Source organism: Aegilops tauschii, chromosome 5 (assembly GCF_002575655.3).
Source record: "Aegilops tauschii subsp. strangulata cultivar AL8/78 chromosome 5, Aet v6.0, whole genome shotgun sequence".
Classification (NCBI taxonomy): domain Eukaryota; kingdom Viridiplantae; phylum Streptophyta; class Magnoliopsida; order Poales; family Poaceae; genus Aegilops; species Aegilops tauschii.
Window position 1 is genome coordinate 440,472,324 of NC_053039.3, and position 23,969 is coordinate 440,496,292.

General features: G+C 45.7%; 2 protein-coding genes and 1 pseudogene across 3 annotated transcripts; 1 reads left to right on the forward strand and 2 right to left on the reverse strand.

The window, feature by feature from the left end:
• Positions 1-6,216: 6,216 nt before the first annotated feature.
• LOC109736328 (SKP1-like protein 1B) lies at positions 6,217-8,487 on the reverse strand. The gene is made up of 2 exons (XM_020295551.3): positions 8,161-8,487; positions 6,217-6,637 (listed from the first exon to the last, which is right to left on the reverse strand). Exons 1-2 carry the CDS (start codon positions 8,485-8,487, stop codon positions 6,464-6,466), a joined length of 501 nt encoding a protein of 166 aa, XP_020151140.1. The 3' UTR covers positions 6,217-6,463.
• A 1,383-nt stretch (positions 8,488-9,870) lies between these two features.
• On the forward strand, positions 9,871-11,420 carry LOC109736329 (probable aldo-keto reductase 2; annotated as a pseudogene).
• A 4,099-nt stretch (positions 11,421-15,519) lies between these two features.
• LOC109736344 (SKP1-like protein 1A) lies at positions 15,520-22,840 on the reverse strand. Of its 2 annotated transcripts, XM_020295567.2 has the most exons (3): positions 22,817-22,840; positions 17,732-18,027; positions 15,520-15,894 (listed from the first exon to the last, which is right to left on the reverse strand). In XM_020295567.2, exons 1-3 carry the CDS (start codon positions 22,838-22,840, stop codon positions 15,720-15,722), a joined length of 495 nt encoding a protein of 164 aa, XP_020151156.1. In that variant the 3' UTR covers positions 15,520-15,719. The 2 variants fall into 2 exon arrangements, with proteins under 2 accessions (XP_020151156.1, XP_045084117.1); XM_045228182.1 differs by lacking the exon at positions 22,817-22,840 and having other exon boundaries at positions 17,732-18,134.
• Between the last annotated feature and the right edge of the window lie 1,129 nt (positions 22,841-23,969).

Genomic DNA, 23,969 nt, shown 5'->3' on the forward strand with positions numbered 1-23,969 from the left:
ATCACACCCGATCATCACGTGGTGTCTCAGCACGAAGAACTTTCGCAACGGTGCATACTCAGGGAGAACACTTATACTTTGATAACTTAGTGAGGGATCATCTTATAATGCTACCGTCAATCAAAGCAAGATAATATGCATAAAAGATAAACATCACATGCAATCAATATAAGTGATATGATATGGCCATCATCATCTTGTGCTTGTGATCTCCATCTCCGAAGCACCGTCATGATCACCATCATCACCGGCGCGACACGTTGATCTTCATCGTAGCATCGTTGTCGTCTCGCCAATCTTATGCTTCTACGACTATCGCTACCGCTTAGTGATAAAGTAAAGCATTACAGGGCGATTGCATTGCATACAATAAAGCGACAACCATATGGCTCCTGCCAGTTGCCGATAACTCGGTTACAAAACATGATCATCTCATACAATAAAATTTAGCATCATGTCTTGACCATATCACATCACAACATGCCCTGCAAAAACAAGTTAGACGTCCTCTACTTTGTTGTTGCAAATTTTACGTGGCTGCTACGGGCTTAGCAAGAACCGTTCTTACCTACGCATCAAAACCACAACGATAGTTTGTCAAGTTGGTGCTGTTTTAACCTTCGCAAGGACCGGGCGTAGCCACACTCGGTTCAACTAAAGTTGGAGAAACTGACACCCATCAGCCACCTGTGTGCAAAGCACGTCGGTAGAACCAGTCTCGCGTAAGCGTATGCGTAATGTCGGTCCGGGCCGCTTCATCCAACAATATCGCCGAACTGAAGTATGACATGCTGGTAAGCAGTATGACTTATATCGTTCACAACTCACTTGTGTTCTACTCGTGCATATAACATCAACGCATAAAACCAGGCTCGGATGCCACTGTTGGGGAACGTAGTAATTTCAAAAAAATTCCTACGCACACACAGGATCATGGTGATGCATAGCAACGAGAGGGGAGAGTGTTGTCCACGTACCTTCGTAAACCGAAAGCGGAAGCGTTAGCACAACGCGGTTGATGTAGTCATACGTCTTCACGATCCGACCGATCAAGTACCGAACGCACGTCACCTCCGAGTTCAGCACACGTTCAGCCCGATGACGTCCCTCGAACTCCGATCCAGCCAAGTGTTGAGGGAGAGTTTCGTCAGCACGACGGCGTGGTGACAATGATGATGTTCTATCGACGCAGGGCTTCGCCTAAGCACCGCTACAGTATTACCGAGGTGGACTATGGTGGAGGGGGCACCGCACACGGCTAAAAGATCAAACGATCAATTGTTGTGTCTATGGGGTGCCCCCTGCCCCCGTATATAAAGGAGCAAGGGGGGGAGGTGCGGCCGGTCAGGAGGAGGCGCGCCAGGAGGAGTCCTACTCCCACCGGGAGTAGGACTCCCTCCCTTCCTTGTTGGACTAGGAGAGGAGAGGGAAGGAGAGAGGGGGAAAGGAAAGGGGGGGCGCCGCCCCCCTCCTTGTCCAATTCGGACTTTGGGGGGGGGGGGGAGGGGCGCGCGGCTGCCCCTTGGCTGCCTCTCCTCTTCCACCAATTGGGCCCATGAGGCCCAATAGCCTCCGGGGGGGTTCCGGTAACCCCCGGTACTCCGGTATATATATCCGATAACCCCCGGAACCATTCCGGTGTCCGAATATAGTCATCCAATACATCAATCTTCATGTCTCGACCATTTCGAGACTCCTCGTCATGTCCGTGATCACATCCAGGACTCCGAACAACCTTCGGTACATCAAAACATATAAACTCATAATATAACTATCATCGAAACGTTAAGCGTGCGGACCCTACGGGTTCGAGAACTATGTAGACATGACCGAGACACGTCTCCGGTCAATAACCAATACCGGAACCTGGATGCTCATATTGGCTCCCACATATTCTACGAAGATCTTTATCGGTCAGACCGCATAACAACATACGTTGTTCCCTTTGTCATCGGTATGTTACTTGCCCGAGATTCGATCGTCGGTATCTCAATACCTAGTTCAATCTCGTTACCGGCAAGTCTCTTTACTCGTTCCGTAATACATCATCCCACAACTAACTCATTAGTTGCAATGCTTGCAAGGCTTAAGTGATGTGCATTACCGAGAGGGCCCAGAGATACCTCTCCGACAATTGGAGTGACAAATCCTAATCTCGAAATACGCCAACCCAACAAGTACCTTTGGATACACCTGTAGAGCACCTTTATAATCACCCAGTTACGTTGTGACATTTGGTAGCACACAAAGTGTTCCTCCGGTAAACGGGAGTTGCATAATCTCATAGTCATAGGAACATGTATAAGTCATGAAGAAAGCAATAGCAACATACTAAACGATCGAGTGCTAAGCTAACGGAATGGGTCAAGTCAATCACATCATTCTCCTAATGATGTGCTCCCGTTAATCAAATGACAACTCATGTCTATGGCTAGGAAACATAACCATCTTTGATCAACGAGCTAGTCAAGTAGAGGCATACTAGTGACACTCTGTTTGTCTATGTATTCACACATGTATCATGTTTCCGGTTAATACAATTCTAGCATGAATAATAAACATTTATCATGATATAAGGAAATAAATAATAACTTTTTTATTGCCTCTAGGGCATATTTCCTTCATTCCCATGTTGAGCATATGGTCGTCTCTTCCATTTTCGGTGTATGCAATACAAGAATCTGAGAATGCCTAGAAACCCTCTTGATTCTCCAAGTGCCATGAGCTTTGTTGTATTTGCGGCATTTGGTTCTGTAAGTACTTTGGTCCAAACATCATGACCACTGTAGTAGCAAATCTTACCATGCATTAGATGTAGGAGATATGCCCTAGAGGCAATAATAAATGATATTATTTATCTCCGAGTTCATAATTATGTTTATGTTCCATGCTATAACTGCTATGGTTCTCGAGTCTGCAATAACCACGAGGCTCGGAGGAAGACTCATATGCACGTGTGGAATAATAAACGGTAAAATGTATTCCTAGTCTGGCCTCTAAGACTAGCTCAAGTGTTGCATGATGGTTATGTTTTCCTGATCATGGGCATGTCTATGTCAGCAACCTTGAGGGCATAATGTTAAGAGAACATTTGTGTTGAATCGACCCGGCATGATGTTATGCTATAAGATTCATTCGTCACAAGTTTATTGGTACATAACACAGAGATGGTTAACGTTTGCATGATTCCTTAGACCATGAGAGTATCGAGTTTCTTCATGCTTGCTTCATGAACTTTGGGGTTTGTTAAACGTCATCCGTAAATGGGTGGCTATTACGGCGGCTTACGGGTTCATGGAAAAGTGTGTCAAGTAACTTGATAGCTCAAGATTGGGATTTGCTCCTCCGACGATGGAGAGATATCTCTGGGCCCTCTCGGTGTTACGGTATCCATCATCGTCTGGCCAGACACTTTGTGATTTGATCACGGGGATGCCGGAACACGATAACGAGAAAAGAGAACAATACTGGTAACGAGGTAACTAGCATAGTGGACAAGTTGTTGATCCACGGGAATGCCAACATGTCTCACCTCGGGTATTTGTAACATATCGCGAAGCAACAGGAATAGCACACGACAACTGGAGGTTCACTCGAATATTTATTCGTGTGGGTATAGGGGTCAATATGGGTGTCCACGGCTCCGATGTTGATCATTGATCGGAAGGGGTTCCGGGTCATGTCTATACTTCACCGAACCTATAGGGTCACACACTTAAGGGTCATCTATCTGCTGAATACTAGACAGGGAGTCTGAGAGAAAATCACCGAAAAAGTTTCGGACACCGAAAAGTTTCGGACAGCGGAATCGTACCGCAGAGAGAGGTCATCGGATAAGTTTCGATGATACCGAAAAGTTGTTTCGGGATACACCATTAAGTCAAATTGGTTTCGGCACATGCCTGATAATTCTTGGAGGATGCCAGAATCATTCTGGAAGCTTTTTGGAATTTTCTGAGATAAAAACCGGAAATGTTCTGGAGCTGCCGGAGCCACTTCATATGCGTTTCGCAGATGAAAATCACTAAAACCGGAATTGTTTCGGAACGCGTTGAAAATCATTTTAGTGGGTACTGGAAATGTTCTTATCCCACATAAATATTTTCAGTTCGATCAGACGCTGAAAAATGTCGTCGTGAATAGTGAAAATCAGCTTTATGGTTACTTTATGGAAAGCCACCTTTTGGGGCTTTGCTCCAAAAGATCTTGGGGATGACATGGATGGATAGGAGCCATTTTTTGGGCCCCTCATGAGGGTGTGGCCGGCCACATGGGGTATCCCCCCTTGGGGACCCTCTTGTTCCTTGGTTTCACTCCTAGGTCCTTGTGGAAGGACTTCATTCATGTGCATTTTGGGTTTTTTGTGAAACTACCCTACCCCCTTGGGATTTCCTATAAATAGAGGTGGAGGGGCAGCCCTCCACACTCATCCCTTGCTCTCATACACATGCCATGCATTATCTGGCTTCTTCTCTCCCTCCCACGAAAAGAGTTTCGTAGGGCCGTAAGGCTGTCTGGGTTCCGGCAGGAACTAGTTCTGGACGGCGAAGCCCTGCCGGATAGATGACACCGTATGTGTGCAACTCTGTAGAGAGATCGTAGTTTCGGTCTTAGTTCGTGAGTGCCTCCCGAAGGGCTGTCCGCGTGACCGTCCGAGTTTCGAAGGTCCTCCCGAAGGGCTGTCCGAGTGACCGTTCGAGTTTCGAAGGTCCTCCCGAAGGGCTGTCCGCGACACCGTCCGGGGGGCTGTTCGACCGCCTCCTGGAGGGCTGTCTGAGGAGCAGATGAGGGTATACATCCTCGCGGTTGGGAGGTTGTAAATCCTAGCTGCGGGGATCTGCACCGCCGATCGTCATCGACTCTACTTCCCGCTGCGCTACGAGTCGGTAACGAAAAAGATCAAACCATGTATGCAGTCTCCATAGTGGTCCTGGGCTGGTGCGTAGGTCGGAAAATTTTTGTTTTCTGCTGCGTTCCCCTACATTAGAGGCATGTGCTTTTAGCCATTCAAAGGTACTCATTCCACGAATCTACGACCGTGCGATAGGCAAGCATCCTCAAATCAGGCGTGCACTTCTGATAACCAGACAACCCAATGTTTCCAACAACACCCCTCTTCAGCTCGATGTAATCAACATAGACCCTCGCACCTTGCTATATGCGTTCAAACACATGTTCTCGCATATAAAATCGGCGGCAGAAATAGGGTTCAAACAACACATCGGTGGCAAAGGAGTCACCGTACAACATAATATGGCCTTGTGCCATCTGTCAATTCAACACTTGATGTCCCTTTGTTGAACCATTGTAGTTGAGAACGTGCTCTGCCACACATTCCGCATCTTCAAGAATCACCCTCATCATCGATATTTCATCATCATCTTCATCCTCGTCTGACGAAGATGAATCCGTGAACTTGACGTAGTACCCCTCATTTGAGTCCATTGTGTTTTCTTCAAAGTAAATAACAAGAACACCAAAAAAATTGGCAATAACATTTGACCGAACACTTGTCGGGCGTAGTATCCACCATGAGTAGTGTTGGCAAGGGCAGAGGATACCTAGGCCGTGGTTGATTTCAGGGTGGAAAGGAGGCGTAGGCAAAGCCGGCGGCGTCTGGATGGAGAGGGAGAGGTCCGACGAGGCTTGGATGGTGTCCTGGTGGTACAACAACGATGCCGGAGTTAGGTAGCATGGATACATAGCATATGAGGATGGACGGAACAAGGAAAAATACAGACTCCCGCGTTATCGGAATCATGTGTTACGAACATCTGGACGCCCACAAACATCACCTCAATTTGGTGTCAGTTTAGGGGATTTCAGACCGGTCCTGACCAATTTGATGACCCTAGTTGGATGACCAAAAGTGAGTTTCCGATCTGGACTTTTGCGAGTGATTAGGTGATCTATGTTAGAGTTTCCCTGAGATGCTAGGGTTGACATATTGAATATGGTGACGTGCAAATTGCACTGCGCACCACCGAACAAGGCAGAAGGAAAGCTTATGAGCACATGGAGAGGTAGCCCCCGAGATGCCAGGGTTGAACACAAACCAATGGTGGCAGCTCACCTAAAGCGTCGCAACATCATAACAACATGAATTCGCTACTCAAACTTGGAGCACATGCAGAGGAAGAATCTCAACGCATCATAGGCATGCAAAACGATATACTAGAACTAGCATTAGTTGCCAAATAACCAACAACCAGCACCAAACTCATAATAACCAAGTTCAAGAGTGTAGCAAAATACACCAACATAAAAATAACGAAGTCAGCCAAATGGTAAACCTCCCAGATCGACTGGAACCAGACCAATGTACTTACGGCTTAATACTAGCATAGTTTTGAAGCACAAACGGTTAACGACTGCTCTCAGGCATCAACAAAGCCGGGTTTCCTTCCTTGCTGGTCATTTGCATTATGAGATAGTTGTTTCTTTAGTTATACCCCCTTGACCTTCATTCGAAGGCCCACTGGTTCTTCCTTCGGAGTTCATCCACTTCCTCTTTGGTGAGGTCGTTCTTGATGTTTAAGGTCTTACGGATCTCCTCTGGAGTCATCTTCTTTATCATGACAGCGACCTTCTGGCAGGTAAGATCCATCAGCCCCTTGATGTCCAGGTAGTTCGCAGCCTATCAAGGCAAATATAAGCATGATGGCCAGGTATCATACTTACACAAAAGAGACTAAACATATAAGAAACAGGAGCAACATAAACAAGATATATTTGCATCACTCACATAGTGAGGGAGCAGAACTTCATACTTAAACAAAATAGTAGCAAAAAATGCAAATGATGAGCTTGAAAAGTTCATATTAAGCAAAACAGTAGCAATACAACATAATGAGGGAGCACAATTTCATACTTAAGCAAGATAATACAATACATATAGTACACTCTCAAGGTGAGTTGTCTTACATGATACTGAAACAATACCATACAAGCTATGCACACAAATGGATTCCAATATTGCCAATACAGTGCAGATGAATTACCCCAACAACATGGATAACCCAAAAGAGCTATGTACAACAACAAACCTACCAGCTAGGAGCAGTAAAGAAATACATATTATATTACTTGCAAAAGCATATAATTAAACAATGAGAAACATATACTATAGAGCTATAAACACCAATAGATCACTAATAGTAGCATTCTCATATGTGCTAAATAAAGACACCACAAAGCATCAAAGAAAGCTCACATGCCCTACAATCTGATGGGATAAAGGTACTGAATAGTTGAACACAGATGCATCCTAGGATAGCATTCTTGACTGATGATGCAACAAGAATCGAATATAGATGAAATCAAAGCAGTCCGATAAACCATCACAAAGCAACAACCAAACCATGTTGATATCTTACAGTCTTGCTGACCATTTCTATAGATAATCTGCCTTTCTAATAATGAAATGCAAGTCAGATAGTTCAGATTTCCAGCAAAGGACGAAATGCAGACGGTCAAATATTATCACAGTACTCTTCTCAAGTAAAGATAAGACTAGAGTAATGCAAATTAACTCAGGAAACAGAAATCAGCAATGCGTAGAAAGCTAGGATGCATTTAACTAAGCACAATACTGAAGTTTTTTTTGCGGAAAAGCACAATACTGAAGTTATATAAATGCAACTTACAGTGGTACAACACTTAAAATATTAGCATATCTAAGTAAACATATTAGCAAATAAGGCAATACACTTTCACCAATATCATCGAATAGCTCTTCATATAATAGTTGTTCCCTCCTATTGAGATTACAAACACTTAGGATCGCACAACCATGTAAATATGATGGCAATTAACCCATAAATTAGAAAACATTAAAAAAATATAAAGGTCGACAACAGTCCCCCTTTTATTTATTAAAAAAATTAATGAACCATTCGAATATTTTCCAGAGTACCTGCAACGAACATACAATACATATCATATATCAGAGTACCTGCAACGAGTCCACACTACTACCCAGTTCCTGACCCAACAATGCCATGAGACCCTAAAATCACAAGCACACGAAGCACAAATCCGGGGTACCAATACCAACTGTTGAAAATCACAACAAAACTGCTTCTAAATAGCAGGAACAAGAACCCTTGACGAGTACTAACTAGAAGGAGCACGGCTGGGAGGGTTGGATGGAAATCTCACCAAGATGAGGTCGAAGAGGACGCGTTGTTCGACTTCGACGAACTCCTTGTCGAAGGTCTTGAGGTCCCACTCGGAGGCCTTGGCGGTGGAGTCTGTGGGTTCAGCTCCGCGCTTCTGGACGTGCTGCTTGCAGTACTTGATGACCATGGTAAGGATCTCGGCTTTGACGTTGGGGAGGGGGATGATGTTGTTGGCGCAGTCATCCTCGACCATGTGCTTGATGGTCTGTGACTCGATAGCCACCGTCTCCTCCACCAAAAACTCCACGCCGTCGGAGCTCCTCAACATGAGCTTCTTCTCCGGTGTCGCCGCCGCCGCGTACGCCATTGATCTGGTCGCGGGGGAGACTAGGGTGGCTAGGTGGTACGAGGCGAGAAACCTTAGGAGAGAAGGCAAAGGGGGAGTTTGGGGGTGGAGGGGAGGGGAGGAACTTTTATTTTTGGATCGCGAAGGGGAAAGGTGGATTTTCTTTTATGGAATGGATAGGGTCTAAAATTATTACCATTATCATTTAGGGAAACACCGAAGATTCGCCCGGTCGCATAGATCCCTCCCATACGCCATGCTACACCCACCAATGCAAGGGCGCCACGCTACACCCACCAATGCCAGGGCGCCACGCATCCTTGCAGGCCCATGCACATCCCTTCTCTCTTGCTTATCTTCTTTTCCCTCTCGTCGGACTCCTCTCCCCGATGCACACTCCGCTCCTCTCCCCCGATGCTCACCGCTAATGTCGTGTTGTCTCTCCTCTTCCCCGATGCTCGCCGCCATGGCCACCTCCTCCTCCACCCCTCCCCCCGCGGGCATGGCCAGTGAGCTTTTTCCCCACCAGTCCACAAATGTTGCAACCGACGTGCTTGTCGCTGGAACTCACGTGGTTGCGCGCAACATTTCACGGTCATGGCTGCGAGCTCTTGTCCGAGGGGGCATAATTTTTGTTGACAAGATGCAACCGCGTGTTTCAATGAACATTCTTTTTCTGGAACCAACAACGCAATTTCCTGGAACGGACTACCCATTTTGCTCGAACGCGAGGTAGACGGCCACGACCAGCATATTTTTTGTTGGAACCAGAGTTGTAGCCAGCAACACCATCATCGTTTGTTTACAACCGTACCTAGCAAAAGCTACATCCGGATTCACGCAGAGCCGCAACCCTTTTCACGTGGGAGTTGCAACCGCCGACGACATAGGCGTCGATGTTACAAATGCAGAGGAGCTTAGGCGATGGTGACCACGAGCTACACGTTTTGCTGAACCCCGCGAATATGGATGTTGTAGTTGGCCATGAATAAAGGTACTATCGACATTTTTTTTTGCTACTGCCAATGAATTAGTTGGTACATCTATTTACAACTTAGCTGCAACCCCCCAGCGGCGAGACGACGGTTTTTGCTACAACCGTGTGGGATTTTGCTAGTACCGTCGACGGTTTTTGCTACATCCATTCTTCACGACGACGAGATGCCGTGGTGGGTTGATGTCAATCCCGGCAATGAGATCCAGCGTGGGCCGGGGGCGGATGCCACAATCAGTCGCCGGTAAGCCCAAACCTCGACTGGCAAGGCGTGATGGCGACCGCACGGTGCCACAATCGTAGAGCCGGTGAGTTGCAACAACGACTCTTTTTTGGCTGGAACCGGTGACCGTGGGGAGCCCGACGGTAGCCATCACGTGAGCTCCTCTGCAATGGCTTCTCCTGCTGCTCCGGCGACGACGGCGGTGGTGGCGGTGCCGCGGATGAAGCTGGGCTCGCAGGGGCTGGAGGTGGCGGCGCTGGGGCTGGGCTGCATGGGTATGTCCGCCTACTACGGGCCGCCCAAGCCCGAGCCCGACATGGTCGCGCTCATCCACCACGCCGTCGCCGCGGGCGTCACCCTCCTCGATACCTCCGACATCTACGGCCCGGACACCAACGAGCTCCTCCTCGGCAAGGCGCTGCAGGGCGAGGTGAGGGGCAAGGTGCAGCTGGCGACCAAATTCGGCATCCTCGTCGGCGCCGACGGCGCGCGGGCGACCCGGCGTACGTGCGCGCAGCGTGCGAGGGCAGCCTCCGGCGCCTCGGCGTGGAATGCATCGACCTCTACTACCAGCACCGCGTCGACGTCAGCGTGCCCATCGAGGTCACGGTGAGCGAGTCAACCTCAGTTCAACCCACTGAAAAAAATAGCGCGCTATAGCGTCGCTAATAGCACGCTATAGCGTATGGAGAATTGCCTCGCTAAATATATCAGTGTACAACGTCTCGCTAATAGCACACTGTAGCGCGATATAGCACGCTAATAGCATATTTTGAGGTCGCCGCTATTTTGCTGTAGCGCGCTATTTTTTTCATTGGTTCAACCCAATCGCGTTGACTAGTCAAACCAACGAGCTGGTGACGTCAATAGAGGAAAATTTACACACTTGGCCTCCACCAGATGGTCGAACTCAAAAAACTGGTTGAAGAGGGGAAGATAAAGTACATCGGGCTATTCGAAGCATCGGTGTCGACCATCCGAAGAGCGCACGTAGTTCATCCCATAACCGCCGTCCAACTAGAGTGGTCGCTGTGGTCAAGAGATGTCGAGAAAGACATAATCCCCCTACCTGCAGGTACGTACATTTTCATGCTCAATCATGACATGTCAAGGTCATTTTTGGTTTCCCAATCGTATATTTTGTCCCTGCTCACAATCTCAGGGAACTTGACATTGGAATTGTGATGTACAGCCCGTTGTGCAAAGGCTTCTTCTCTAGTGGGCCAAAGTTGGTCGACATGCTGTCTGAACAAGACTTCCGCAAGGTTTGTTATAAGCATGTCTGCCTACTTCGCTCTCGTGTATTTGACAAATCCTTCTCTTTGTACAAGAAATCTTGATTTTGAGACTATTACTTCTGTTCTAAGTTTCTAACCCAACAATGCTCAACACATTTATTCAGGACTTACCAAGATTCCAAGCTGAAAACCTTGAGAAGAACACCATGGTGTTTGAGCGGGTTAGTGCGATGGCAGCGAGGAAGGGGTGCACGATGTCGAGCTCGCACTTGCATGGGTTCACCACCAGGGGAACGATGTGTGTCCGATACTAGGAACCACAAAGGTCGACAACTTCAACCAGAATGTGGCGGCGCTATCCGTGAAGCTCGCCCCAGAGGAGATGGCCGAGCTTGAGTCCTACGCGTCGGCGGATGTTGCGGGCGATCGCTACCATGATTTCCTGAACACTTGGAAGGATTCTGAGACCCCTCTCATGTCATCCTGGAAGGCTAAGTGACAACTTTTCATGGGAACCGGAATAAAGAGTTCACTGTTTCTTATTTCTTCTACCACTCGAAGGTGTGTGTGTGTGTGTGTGTTTGCTTGATTAATCATGTTGTATCCCGGGAAGCACTGTGATCCCATGTATGAATGGACTCTGGAAATGATGTACGCAGTACCATCTGTTGTGGTCGTGAGCAAGTTAATTACGTCCATTTGTTAAAAAGGGCCCTGGGACAACGGGGAGGCAAGTCCGAATACAAAATAACTCCCAACTCATATGGCCCCTTTATCCGAACCACCCAGTTGCTCCGAGATTGTTGAAGATATTGGTATTTCTGCTTGTAGTCTCTCATCCACTTCACCTTTTTTTCAAGGATACACCATGGCGAGATGTACCAGTAACATAGAAGAAGAGTGAAGATGGTTGATACAACTGATACTAATGCCCAACATCACAACACACCTACCACAATTACAACTACACACAACTCATCTTGTCCAACTCAAGCCATGAAGAGGCATGATGCCATACACCTCGGAAGCATGAGCAAAACTCTTGGCTCGACTGACTCAATGCACCCTTCACACTCGACACCTTGGAGATCGGCAGATGGACACTTAGAAACAATCGGACTTGAGGAAGATGTCATCCAAGAGGGACCGACGACGAGGATGCACATAGCGCCCCGAAGGCCCATGCCCACATCAGCAACCAACTCATAGCACCATGCCTCCCCAAGCTCCGTGAGCCCACCAAGGCAAAAACACCAGCTTGCACTCCGGTAAACACCACAACCACCCACGCAGTGCTTCCAAGGAGACATCCAAGACCAAGACAATGCCTCCAAAGAGGAGAACACCCACACGCATCACCATTATCTGCAACTGCTATCGCGTAGGGATTTCTCCCCAGCCATGACCGCCAAGAACCGTTAGAGAAAAGCAGGTTGGGTTGCGGGGAAGCAAGGCGCTGGCTTGGAGCACCACCGAGGAGAGGAGAGCCACACCTGTTGCCGTAGTGATGGCTGCCACCAGATCCACCACCGCACATCGGAAGAGGCGGCCCATAGAAGATCCGCATCAGTGGGGTGAGTTTTTGATTTGGGCGTATTGAGAGTACATGACATGTTCTTGGTGTGACCAAGAAGGTTGAGGAAACTGTAACAACGCTATTGCCGTATTGTTGTCAGTGGCTAAAACATGAACCATGTGATCATAGTTTTCAAGTGTCAAAGTTTCTTGATAAACTCAAAATATTTATCTCCTTCCGTCTGAATCGGAATAAAGCTAGGTAGCTCGTAGAGTCAAAGAGTTTTGTGCTTTCAATGACCGCCTTCACAAAACTAAAAAAAACAGGAATCTGTTAGTGAAAACTATAAGCCCAGTTGGAGGAACACATACACCGATCAAAACACAAGATATTCTTCCTGTTCATCTCCGATGAGATGACAAGGGACTTAGTTGCTGTAATTATCATGGTCCTATACTCCTATCAAAGGTTGTCATTATCATGGTGCTACATGTTGTCTTGTGTTGGCAAATATAGACCGAGATATTACACTAGCATAGAAGAACGCACCAACAATGTAAATGAGTGTGGTTGATCATGCGGTGCAACATGGTCTGTAGCCGGTCTCATGACAATACTACTCCCACCCTCGCAAAAAAGGGCAAGACTACTATCAAAATAGTTTAGTTGGGTTTTCTGAAACAGAGGGACATAAATTTAAATCAACCATCAACATAAAAGATGGGAACATGTAACCACTGGAACATGTAGAAACAAAATTTAAGGGCAACTCCAACGCGAATCACCAAACATCGAAGCGTCGACCATCCAACCATGGTCATCAAATGTCAGCCCGCTATTTTTTTCACTATGCCTAGAGTAATGAATGATAAATAGCACAATTCTTCTTTGATAATTGGAAGATAAATATTCCAATGCAATAATAATTCAAATATAAATATTACAATTCAAACATAAAGTTTTGAAATAAAATAGTTTCGATGTGAATTCAACTTATTCTTACATATTCTCAACTAGATCATTCTAAAGCTGCTCATGAGTTCCAAGATAGCGAATCTGCTGATGTGTTTGGGAAAAATCCTCAAACGTCGTTGGATTATGCTTCGGAAGTTGGATAGGACCATCTGTCTCTTCAAATTCCAGAGCTTGGCAAACTCCCTTACTCTCACCCCCGCAATCTTGTTGTCCAAGATCACACAAGTTGTCATCATCTCCCACAATGTCTCTAGATCCCATAGTTTAGCAGGTCCGCGAACAACTGCATAACAGGTTTGGAGCACTCCAAATGCCCTGCCCACATCCTTTCTAGCACCTTCTTGTTTTGGGGTAAGTGAATTTTTTTATTACCCGTCTCAGAAATGGTAATGACGAAGGTCGCCCACGGATGATAGATACTATCACAAAGATAGTACCTCATGTTGTAATCATGACCATTGATGGTATGGTTGCACACAGGAGCTTTTCCCACACACAACTACAAACAATGGAGACCGCCGCATCACGTTGATGTTATTGTGAGACTCAGGCATGCCAAATAAAGAGTGTCAAATCCAGAAGTCTTGCGACACAACTGCTTCAGGAATGATGGTGGGCTTTTTGCAATTGCCTTAGTATTGCCCCTGTTGAGCATATGATGGACTCTTTCATCTTCGGTGCATGCAATACAAGAATCCGAGAATACCTAGAAACCTTCTTGATTCTCCAAGTGCCATGAGCTTTGTTGTATTTGCGGCATTTGATTCTCTCAAGTACTTTGGTCCAAACATCATGACCACTGCAGTAGCAAATCTTACCATGCATTCGAGGCATGTGCTTTCACCCATTCGAAGGTACTCATCCCACGAATCTACGATCGTGCGATAGGCAAGCATCTCATAGCAAGCGTGCACTTCTTATAACCAGAGAACCCAATGTTTCCAATGACATCCCTCTTCAGCTTGATGTAATCAACATGGACCCTGACACCTTGCTATATGCGTTCGAACACATGTTCTCGCATCTAAAATCGGCGGCAGAAATAGGGTTCGAAGAATACATCGGGGGCAAAGGAGTCACCGTACAACATAATACGGCCTCGTGCCATCTGTCAATTCAACACTCGATGTCCCTTTGTTGAACCATTGTAGTTGAGAACCTGCTCTGCCACACATTCCGCATCTTTAGGAATCACCCTCATCATCGATATTTCATCATCATCATCTTCTTCTTCTTCATCCTTGTCTGACAAAGACGAATCAGTGAACTCGACGTAGTACTCCTCATCTGAATCCATTGTGTTTTCTTCAAAGTAAACAACAAGAACGCCAAAAAAGTTGGAAACAACATTTGGCCGAACACTTGTCGGGCGTAGTATCCTCCATGAGTAGAGGGCGGAGGATACCTGGGCCGTGGTTGATTTCAGGGTGGAATGGAGGCGTATGCAAAGCCGGGCAGCATCTGGATGGAGAGGGGGAGGTCCGACGGGGCTTGGATGGTGTCCTCGTGGTACAACAGTGATGCCGGAGTCAGGTAGCATGGATACATAACATATGAGGATGGACGGAACAAGGAAAAATACAGACTCCTGCATTATCGGAGTCATGTGTTACGGACATCTGGATGCCCACAAACATCACCTCAATTTGGTGTCAGTTTGGGGGATTTCAGACCGGTCCTGACCAATTTGATGACCCTAGTTGGATGGCCAAAAGTGAGTGTCTGATCTGGACTTTTGCGGGCAATTTGGTGATCTGTGTTAGAGTTGCCCTGAGATGACAGGGTTGACATATTGAATAGGATGACATGCAAATTGCACTGGATACCACCGAACAAGGCAGAAGGAAAGCCTGTGAGCACATGGAGAGGTAGCTCCCGGGATGCCAGGGTTGAACAGAAACCTATGGTGGCAGCTCACCTGGAGCATCACAACATCATAACAACATGACTTCGCTACTCAAACTTGAAGCACATGCAGAGGAAGAATCTCAACGCATCATAGGCATGCAAAACGATATATTAGAACTAGCATTAGTTGCAGAATAACCAACAACCAGCACCAAACTCATAATAACCAAGTTCAAGAGAGCAACAAAAGACCACCAACATAAAGATAACGGAGTGAGCCATATGGTAAACCTCCCAGATCGACTGGAACCAGACCAATGTACTTCCGACTTACTACTAGCATAGTTTCGAACCACAAACAGTTAACGGCTACTGCGAGGCATTAACAAAGCCGGGTTTCCTTCCTTGCTAGTCATTCGCATTACAAGATAGTTGTTTCTTTAGTTTACCCCTCAATCTTCACTTGAAGGCCCACTGGTTCTTCATCCGGAGTTCATCCACTTCCTCTTTGGTGAGGTCGTTCTTGATGATGAAGGTCTTGCGGATCTCCTCTGGAGTCATCCCCTTTATCATGTCAGCGACCTTCTGGCAGGTCAGATCCAGCAAGCCCTTGATGTCCAGGTAGTTCGCAGCCTATCAAGGCAAATATAAGCATGATGGTCAGGTATCATACTTACACAAAAGAGACTAAACAAATAAGAAACAGTAGCAACATAAACAAGATATAGTTGCATCACCCACATAGTGAGGGAGCAGAACTTCGTACTTAAATAAAATAGTAGCAAAAAATGCAAATGATGAGTGTGCAAAAGTTCATATTAAGCAAAATAGTAGCAATACAACATGATGAGGGAGCGAAATTTCATACTTAAGCAAGATAATATCAATACACATAGTACAATCTGAAGGTGAGTTGTCTTACATGATACTGAAACAATACTATACAAGTTTTGCACATAAATGGATTCCAATATTGCCAATGCAGTGCAGATGAATTACCCCAGCAACATGGATAACCCAAAACAGCTATGTACAACAACATACCTACCAGCTAGGAGCAGTAAAGAAATACATATTATATTACTTGCAAAAGCATATAATTAAAAAATGAGAAACATATACTATAGAGCTATAAACACCAATAGATCACTAACAGTAGCATTCTCATTTGTGCAAAATATTATCCGGAATAAAGACACCACAAAGCATCAAAGAAAGCTCACATGCCTTACATTCTGATGGGATAAAGGTACTGAATAGTTGAACACAGATGCATCCTAGGATAGCATTCTTGACTGATGATGCAACAAGCATCGAATAGATATGACATCAAAGAAGTCCGACAAGCCATCACAAAGCAACAACCAAACCATGTTGATGTCTTACAGTCTTGCTGACCATTTCTATAGATAATCTACCTATCTAATAAGGAAATGCAAGTCAGATAGTTCAGATTTACAGCAAAGGACGAAATGCAGATAGTCAAATGTTATCACAATACTCTTCTCAAGTAAATATAATAGACTAGAGTAATGCAAATTAACTCAGGAGACATAAATCAACAATGTGTAGAAAGCTAGGGTGCATTTAACTAAGCACAATACTGATTTTGTTGTTGTAGAAAAGCACAATATTGAAGTTATATAAATGCAACTTACAGTGGTACAACACTAAAAAGATTAGCATATCTAAGTAAACACATTAGCAAATAAGGCAACACACTTCATCAATATCATCAAATAGCTCTTCATATAATAGTTGTTCCACCCTATTGTGATTACAAACACTTAGGATCGCACAACCATGTAAATATGATGGCAATTAACCCAGAAATTAGAAAATGTAAAAATATATAAAGGTCGACAACATTCCCCCTTTTATTTATTAAACAATTAATGAACCATTCCAATATTTTGCAGAATACCTGTAATGAACATACAATACATCTAATATATCAGAGTACCTGCAACGAGTCTATAGTACTCCCCCATTTACTTATACAAGGACACTATAGAAAATGCACTTTGCATCTATACAAGGCCACCAACAGTAATCGAGACAAAAGTTAATGATAATTTCTTGAACTAGCAACCTATTTAAAACATGCATGCATGCAATCATAAATGATAGTACAATCAGCTTCCTACCCTTTCCTTGCATGTATTTGGTATATTAATGATCCAGTATACGAAGAGAAAAGCTGATTTACAAAGAAGACATTAAATTTTACCTTGGTACTTGTAATATGAGTTTGTGGCCTTGTATATAAAAATGGAGGGAGTACTACCTAGTTCCTAACCCAACAATGCCATGAGACCCTAAAATCATGAGCACACGAAGCACAAATCTGGGGTACCAATACCAACCATTCAAAATCACAACAAAACCGCCTCTAAATAGTAGGAACACGAGCCCTTGACGAGTACTAACTAGAAGGAGCACGACGGGGAGGGTTGGATGGAAATCTCCCCAAGATGAGGTCGAAGAGGATGCGTTGCTCGACGTCGATGAAATCCTTGTCGAAGGTCTTGAGGTCCCGCTCGGAGGCCTTGGCGGTGGAGTCTGTGGCTTCGGCTCTGTGCTTCTGGACGTGCTGCTTGCAGTACTTGATGACCATGGCAATGATCTCGGCTTTGACGTTGGGGAGGGGGATGATGTTGTTGGCGCAGTCATCCTCGACCATGTGCTTGATGGTCTGTGACTCCATCGCCACCGTCTCCTCCACCACAAACTCCTCGCCGTCGGAGCTCCTCAGCGTGAGCTTCTTCTCCGGTGTCACCGCCGCCACGTCCGCCATTGATCCGATCGCCGGGGAGACTGGGGTGGCTAGGTGGTACGAGGCAAGAAACCTTAGGAGAGAAGGCGAAGGGGGAGTTTGGGGGTGGAGGGGAGGGGAGGTGCTTTTATTTTTGGATCGCGAAGGGGAAGGTGGATTTTCTTTTATGGAATGGAAAGGGTCTAAAGTTATTACCATTATCATTTAGGGAAACGCCGAAGCTTCTCCCGATCGCGTAGCTCGCTCCCATGCGCCACGCTACACCCACCAATGCTAGGGCGCCATGCTACACCCGCAAATGCCAGGGTGCCACGCGTCCCTGCAGGCCCATGCACATCCCTTCTCTCCTGCTTATCTTCTTTTTCCCTCTTGTCGGACTCCTCTCCCCGATGCACGCTCTGCTCCTCTCCCTCGATGCTCGCCGCCAATGTCGTGCTCTCTCTCCTCTTCCCCGATGCTCGCAGCCATGGCCACCTCCTCCTCCAGCCTCCCCCGCGGGCACGACCAGCGAGCTTTTTCCCCACCAGTCCACAAATGTTGCAACCAATGTGCTCGTCGCTGGAACTCACGTGGCTGCGTGCAACATTCCACGGCCATGGCTGCGAGCTCTTGTTCAGGGGGCATATTTTTTGTTAACAGGATGCAACCGCGTGTTGCCACGAACATTCTTTTGCTAGAACCAGCAACACAATTTCCTGGAACTGACTACGCATAACGCGAGGTTGACGGCCACGGCCGGCATATTTTTTGTTGAAACCAGAGTTGTAGCCAGCAACACCGTCATACACGCATACCCGGCAAAAGCTATACATCCACGTTCACGCAGAGCTGCAACCCTTTTCACGTGGGAGTTGCAACCACCAACGCCATAGGTGTCGATGTTACAAGTGCAGAGGAGCTTAGGCGACGGTGACCACGAGCTACACATTTTGCTGAAACCAGCGAATATGGATGTTGTAGTTGGCAATGAATAAAGCTACTACCGACAACTTTTCTTGCTACTGCCGATGAATTAGTTGGTACATCTATTTACAACTTAGTTGCAACCCCCGATGGCGAGACGACGGGTTTTGCTGCAACCGTGTGGGTTTTTGGTAGTACCGTTGATGGTTTTTGCTACATCCATTCTTCACGACGACGAGATGCCGGTGGTGGGTTGATGTGAATCCCGAGGACAAGATCCAGCGTGGGCCGGGGTGAATGCTGCAATCGATCGCCGGTGAGCCGAAACCTCGACCGGCAAGGCGTGATGGCGACCACACGGTGCCACAATCATAGAGCTAGTGAGTTGCAACGGCGACTCTTTTTTGGCTGGAACAGGTGACCGCGGGGAGTGCGACGGTCACCATGGCGAGGGCGGCAGAAACCTTGTATCCGTTTGCTACGACCAACAATGAAAATTGTTGCCACGACGTCGGCCATGGTTTTTGCGACCAACATGGGGTTGTTCCTGGTGGGAGACGACAAGCACGACGACTAATGAGCGAGCGGTGGTGGCCGGTAGTAGTAGGACGAGCGCGGGAGTGGTGGCACGGGGTGCGGAGGGAGTGCTGACAAGTTCGCTGCGGGGGAGGGAGGGGCGTGAGGGGGGGGGGGGGGTTCAGCCGTGCGGGAGGAAAAAGAAGAAAGAGATGGTGTGCCCTACTCTCTCAAATCAGATGGCTGCTAGATGACAGACCAAAATTTGGGTGGCCGCCTGGTGCCTAGCACTGCCCTATTATTTAGGGGGGAAGGGGGTTGAGAATTTGGTCACACTAGTTTGGTTCACATCATCAGATAGGGAGACACTTAAAAGATGCTTTCTTCATCCGAATTTATTGTGTCAGTCATTCAAACTAATGGACCAATGCAAAATGTCTAGGCTAAAGACGCGTGATTTAGGTGTATGGTAATAGCCAATGAAATTAACTTGGAGTAATTGCATGCAGCCGATTGCACGCTATGTATTTGCCTCCAACTAGTCAAGCGCACATACAACGCTAGCCCGTAATTATAGCATGCATATGTTTCCATTTTTGTTCTTGTATGCCAATCGAGCGCACATCCAGTGGAGGGTATCAAGGAAAAGTAAAAAAAGGTAGACACATTGTTGGTCACAATCACACAACTTTGTCAAAAAAGTCCCTGGCATTATCTTTGACGGTGTTGTTGGCGAGTCGTTGTGTCCACATGGATACCTTGGTGAGGCCCAAAGTTATTACATACAACTGGTTGTATTGTATGTTTTGTGAATGCGTATGTCCAACACTAGTCTGCAATTATAGTGCAGTTGTTACCATCTTCATTTTTGCATGCCAATCGAGCGCACACCCATCGAAGGGGCTAGAAATAGTAAAGGGATGACCACATTGTGTGTGACACAACTCTGCCCTGTGACTAGTTTGGATTTTTCCAAAAAGGTCCCTAGCAATATTTTGGAGGCGTATGGTTCTGAAGTCATATGCTTACAGCGGCTTTATATGCGCTTTCTGGAATGGACCTATATGGTTTTGAAATAGTATCGCATATGGGGCATTACATGTTCGTATCAGAGCAGGACCAACTGTAGGATTCCTTACTGTGGCACCCCGGCTCAGAGAGACCGAAACACCCTGTATTCCAGACCGGAGATGAAGTCTTCTGGAATACGACACTGCTTGGCCTAGAACAAATCGACTTTTATTACAAATACTAAGGATACAAGGGTTCGAGTAGTACAAAGGATTACATCGGCTTGACGATCCTACGCCTGCTCAGGTAGTCCTATGCTAGCAGCGGAACAACTCGTGGAAGCGGAACAACTTCTAGCAGCGGAACAATGACGACGGTGATGAACTCCACTCCGCAGGGACTCCGGCTGGAACAAATCCTAGCGCACAAACTCGGGGATCCTCGACAGGCAATCAATCACAGCATGACCTGCAATCTGGCATGACATGCTAGGTGAGTACTTTGAATGTACTTGCAAGCTCACAGCAGCCAAAGCAATCAAGACAAACAACAACATGACATTTACAGGTTGATTATCAATGATGAGCATGATATTGCTGATAACCCACAAGTATAGGGGATAGTTTGTAGCCTTTTTCGATAAGTAAGGGTGTCGAACCCAACAGGAGATGAAGGTAGAACAAATATTCCCTCAAGTTCTATCGACCACCGATACAACTCTACGCACACTTAACGTTCGATTTACCTAGAACAAGTGTGAAACTATTTTGTAGGTGATAGGATAAGTTTTGAAAGGATAAAAATAGAAGTACTTAGCAAGAATAAAACTACGAATAATTTGCAAGATAATAAAAGTTAGTTGTTTAGTAGAAAGTTTGTAACACAAGGGAAAGTTATTTGTCCCTGGGCAATCGATAACTAGACAGGTAATCACTATTTCAATTTTACATGAGGGAGAGGCACGAGCTAACATACTTTCCGTACTTGGATCATATGCACTTATGATTGGAACTCTAGCAAGCATTCGCAACTACCAAAGATCATTAAGGTAAAACCCAACCATAGCATTAAGTATCAAGTCTGATAACCCACAAGTATAGGGGATCGCAATAGTTTTCGAGGGTAGTGTATTCAACCCAAATTTATTGATTCGACACAAGGGGAGCCAAAGAATATTTGCAAGTATTAGCAGTTGAGATGTCAATTCAATCACAGCTGGAGATTAAATATCTACAGCAAAGTGATCAGTAGCACAGTAGTATGATAGTTTGATAGCGAGAGGAATGGTAGTAGCAACAATAGTGACAGTAACAACAGTAGCAATAATTTTGTAGCAGTTGTAACAGTGGTAACAACAGTGGTAACTTAGAAAGAACAATAAGTGAAAAGCTCGTAGGCATTGGGTCGGTGATTTCGTTGGATGATATTCATCATATAACAGTTATAACCTAGGGCGACACATGCTAGCTCCCGTTCGTCAATATAGTAGGCATGTATTCCGTAAATATTCATATGTGCTTATGGAAAAGAACTTGCATGACATCTTTGATGTCTACTACGCAACTTCATTCTTGTAGACTCGTGTTGGGCCTCCAAGTGCAGAGTTTTGTAGGACAGTAGCAATTTTCCTTCAAGTGGATGACCTAAGGTTTATCAATCCGTGGGAGGTGTAGGATGAAGATGGTCTCTCTCGAACAACCCTGCAACCAAATACAAGAAATCTCTTGTGTCCCCAACACACCCAATACAATGGCAAATTGTATAGGTGCACTAGTTCGGCGAAGAGATGGTGATAAAAGTGTATTATTGATGGTAGAAATATATTTTTATAATCTGAATAAATAAAAACAGCAAGGTAGCAATTGATAAAAGTGAGCACAAACGGTATTGCAATGCTTGAAAATGAGGCCTAGGGTCTGTACTTTCGCTAGTGCAATCTCCCAACAGTGCTAATATAATTGGATCACATAACCATCCCTCAACGTGCAACGAAGAATCACTCCAAAGTTCTTATCTAGTGGAGAACATAAGAAGAAATTGTTTGTAGGGTACGAAACCACCTCAAAGCTATTCTTCCCGTTCGATCTATTCAAGAGTTCGTACTAAAATAACACAAAGCTATTCTTTCCATTCGATCTATCCTAGAGTTCGTACTAAAATAACACCAAATAATTTCAGATTCATAATACTCAATCCAACACAAAGAACCTCAAAGAGTGCCCCAAGATTTTTACCGGAGAAACAAAAGACGAGAACGTGCATCAACCCATATGCATAGATTACCCATATGTCACCGCGGGAATCCGCGAGTTGAATGCCAAAACACATATCAAGTGAATCTATATGATACCCCATTGTCACCATGAGTACTCATATGCAAAACATATATCAAGTGCTCTCAAATCCATAAAAGTATTCAATCCGATAACAAGGAAATCTCAAAGGGAAAAACTCAATTAATCACAACAAGATAGAGAGGGGAAAACACCATATGATCCGACTATATTAATAAAGCCCGCGATTCATCAAGATCGTGACATCTCAAGAACACGAGAGAGAGAGAGAGAGAGAGAGAGAGAGAGATTAAACACATAGCTACTGGTACAACCCCTCAGCCCCGAGGGTGGAATACTCCCTCCTCATCGTGGTGGCCACCAGGATGATGAAGATGGCCACCGGAGATGATTCCCCCCTCTGGTAGGGTGCCGGAACGGTGTCTAGATTGGTTTTCGGTGGCTACAGAGCCTTGCGGCGGCAGAACTTCTGATCTAGGTTAACCCCGAGGGTTTGGAATATTTGGGAATTTATAGGTCACAGAGGGGGTGTGGGAGGCCACCGAGGTGGGCACAACCCACCTGGGCGCGCTTGGGCCCCCAGGCGTGCCTTGGTGGGTTGTGCCCCCCTCGGGGCACCCCCCCCCCCAGGTGCAGCTCTGGCCCATTGGAAGTGTTCTGGTCCATAAAAAATCCTTAAAAAGTTTCGCGGTGTTTGGACTCAGTTTGATATTGATTTCCTGCGATGTAAAAAACATGCAGAAAACAACAACTGACACTTGGCACTATGTCAATAGGTTAGTACAAAAAATGATATAAAATGACTATAAAATGATTATAAAACATCCAAGAATGATAATAGAACAGCATGGAACAATAAAAAATTATAGATACGTTGGAGACATAGCAGCATCCCTAAGCTTAATTCCTGCTCGTCCTCGAGTAGGTAAATGATAAAAACAGAATTTTTGATGTGGAATGCTGCCTAACATGTCATCTCGTATTCGTTTCTTTATAGCATGGACATTTGGACTTTTATATGGTTCAAAGCAATAGTCTAGTTTTGACATGAGGACTACTCAAGCATACCAACAAGCAACAACGTCTTTCAAAATATCAACGCTGAAATAAGTTATCCCTAACCCATCATGCTCAATCATTGATCTATTCATGAAACACACTCGCATATTAGCTACACCCAATGCTCAAGTATGATCATAGTGCCCCCTA

What these genes read in the sequence shown, in the direction of transcription:
- LOC109736344 (XM_045228182.1), bottom strand. Translation starts at nt 18,057, where the DNA reads ATGGCGGACGTGGCGGCGGTGACACCGGAGAAGAAGCTCACGCTGAGG. An exon ending in ATCCTCTTCGACCTCATCTT is followed by an intron (nt 15,895 to 17,731) that starts GGGGAGATTTCC and finishes TTTGCCTTGATA; the next exon opens with GGCTGCGAACTACCTGGACA.
- LOC109736328 (XM_020295551.3), bottom strand. Translation starts at nt 8,487, where the DNA reads ATGGCGTACGCGGCGGCGGCGACACCGGAGAAGAAGCTCATGTTGAGG. An exon ending in TCCTCTTCGACCTCATCTTG is followed by an intron (nt 6,638 to 8,160) that starts GTGAGATTTCCA and finishes TTGCCTTGATAG; the next exon opens with GCTGCGAACTACCTGGACAT.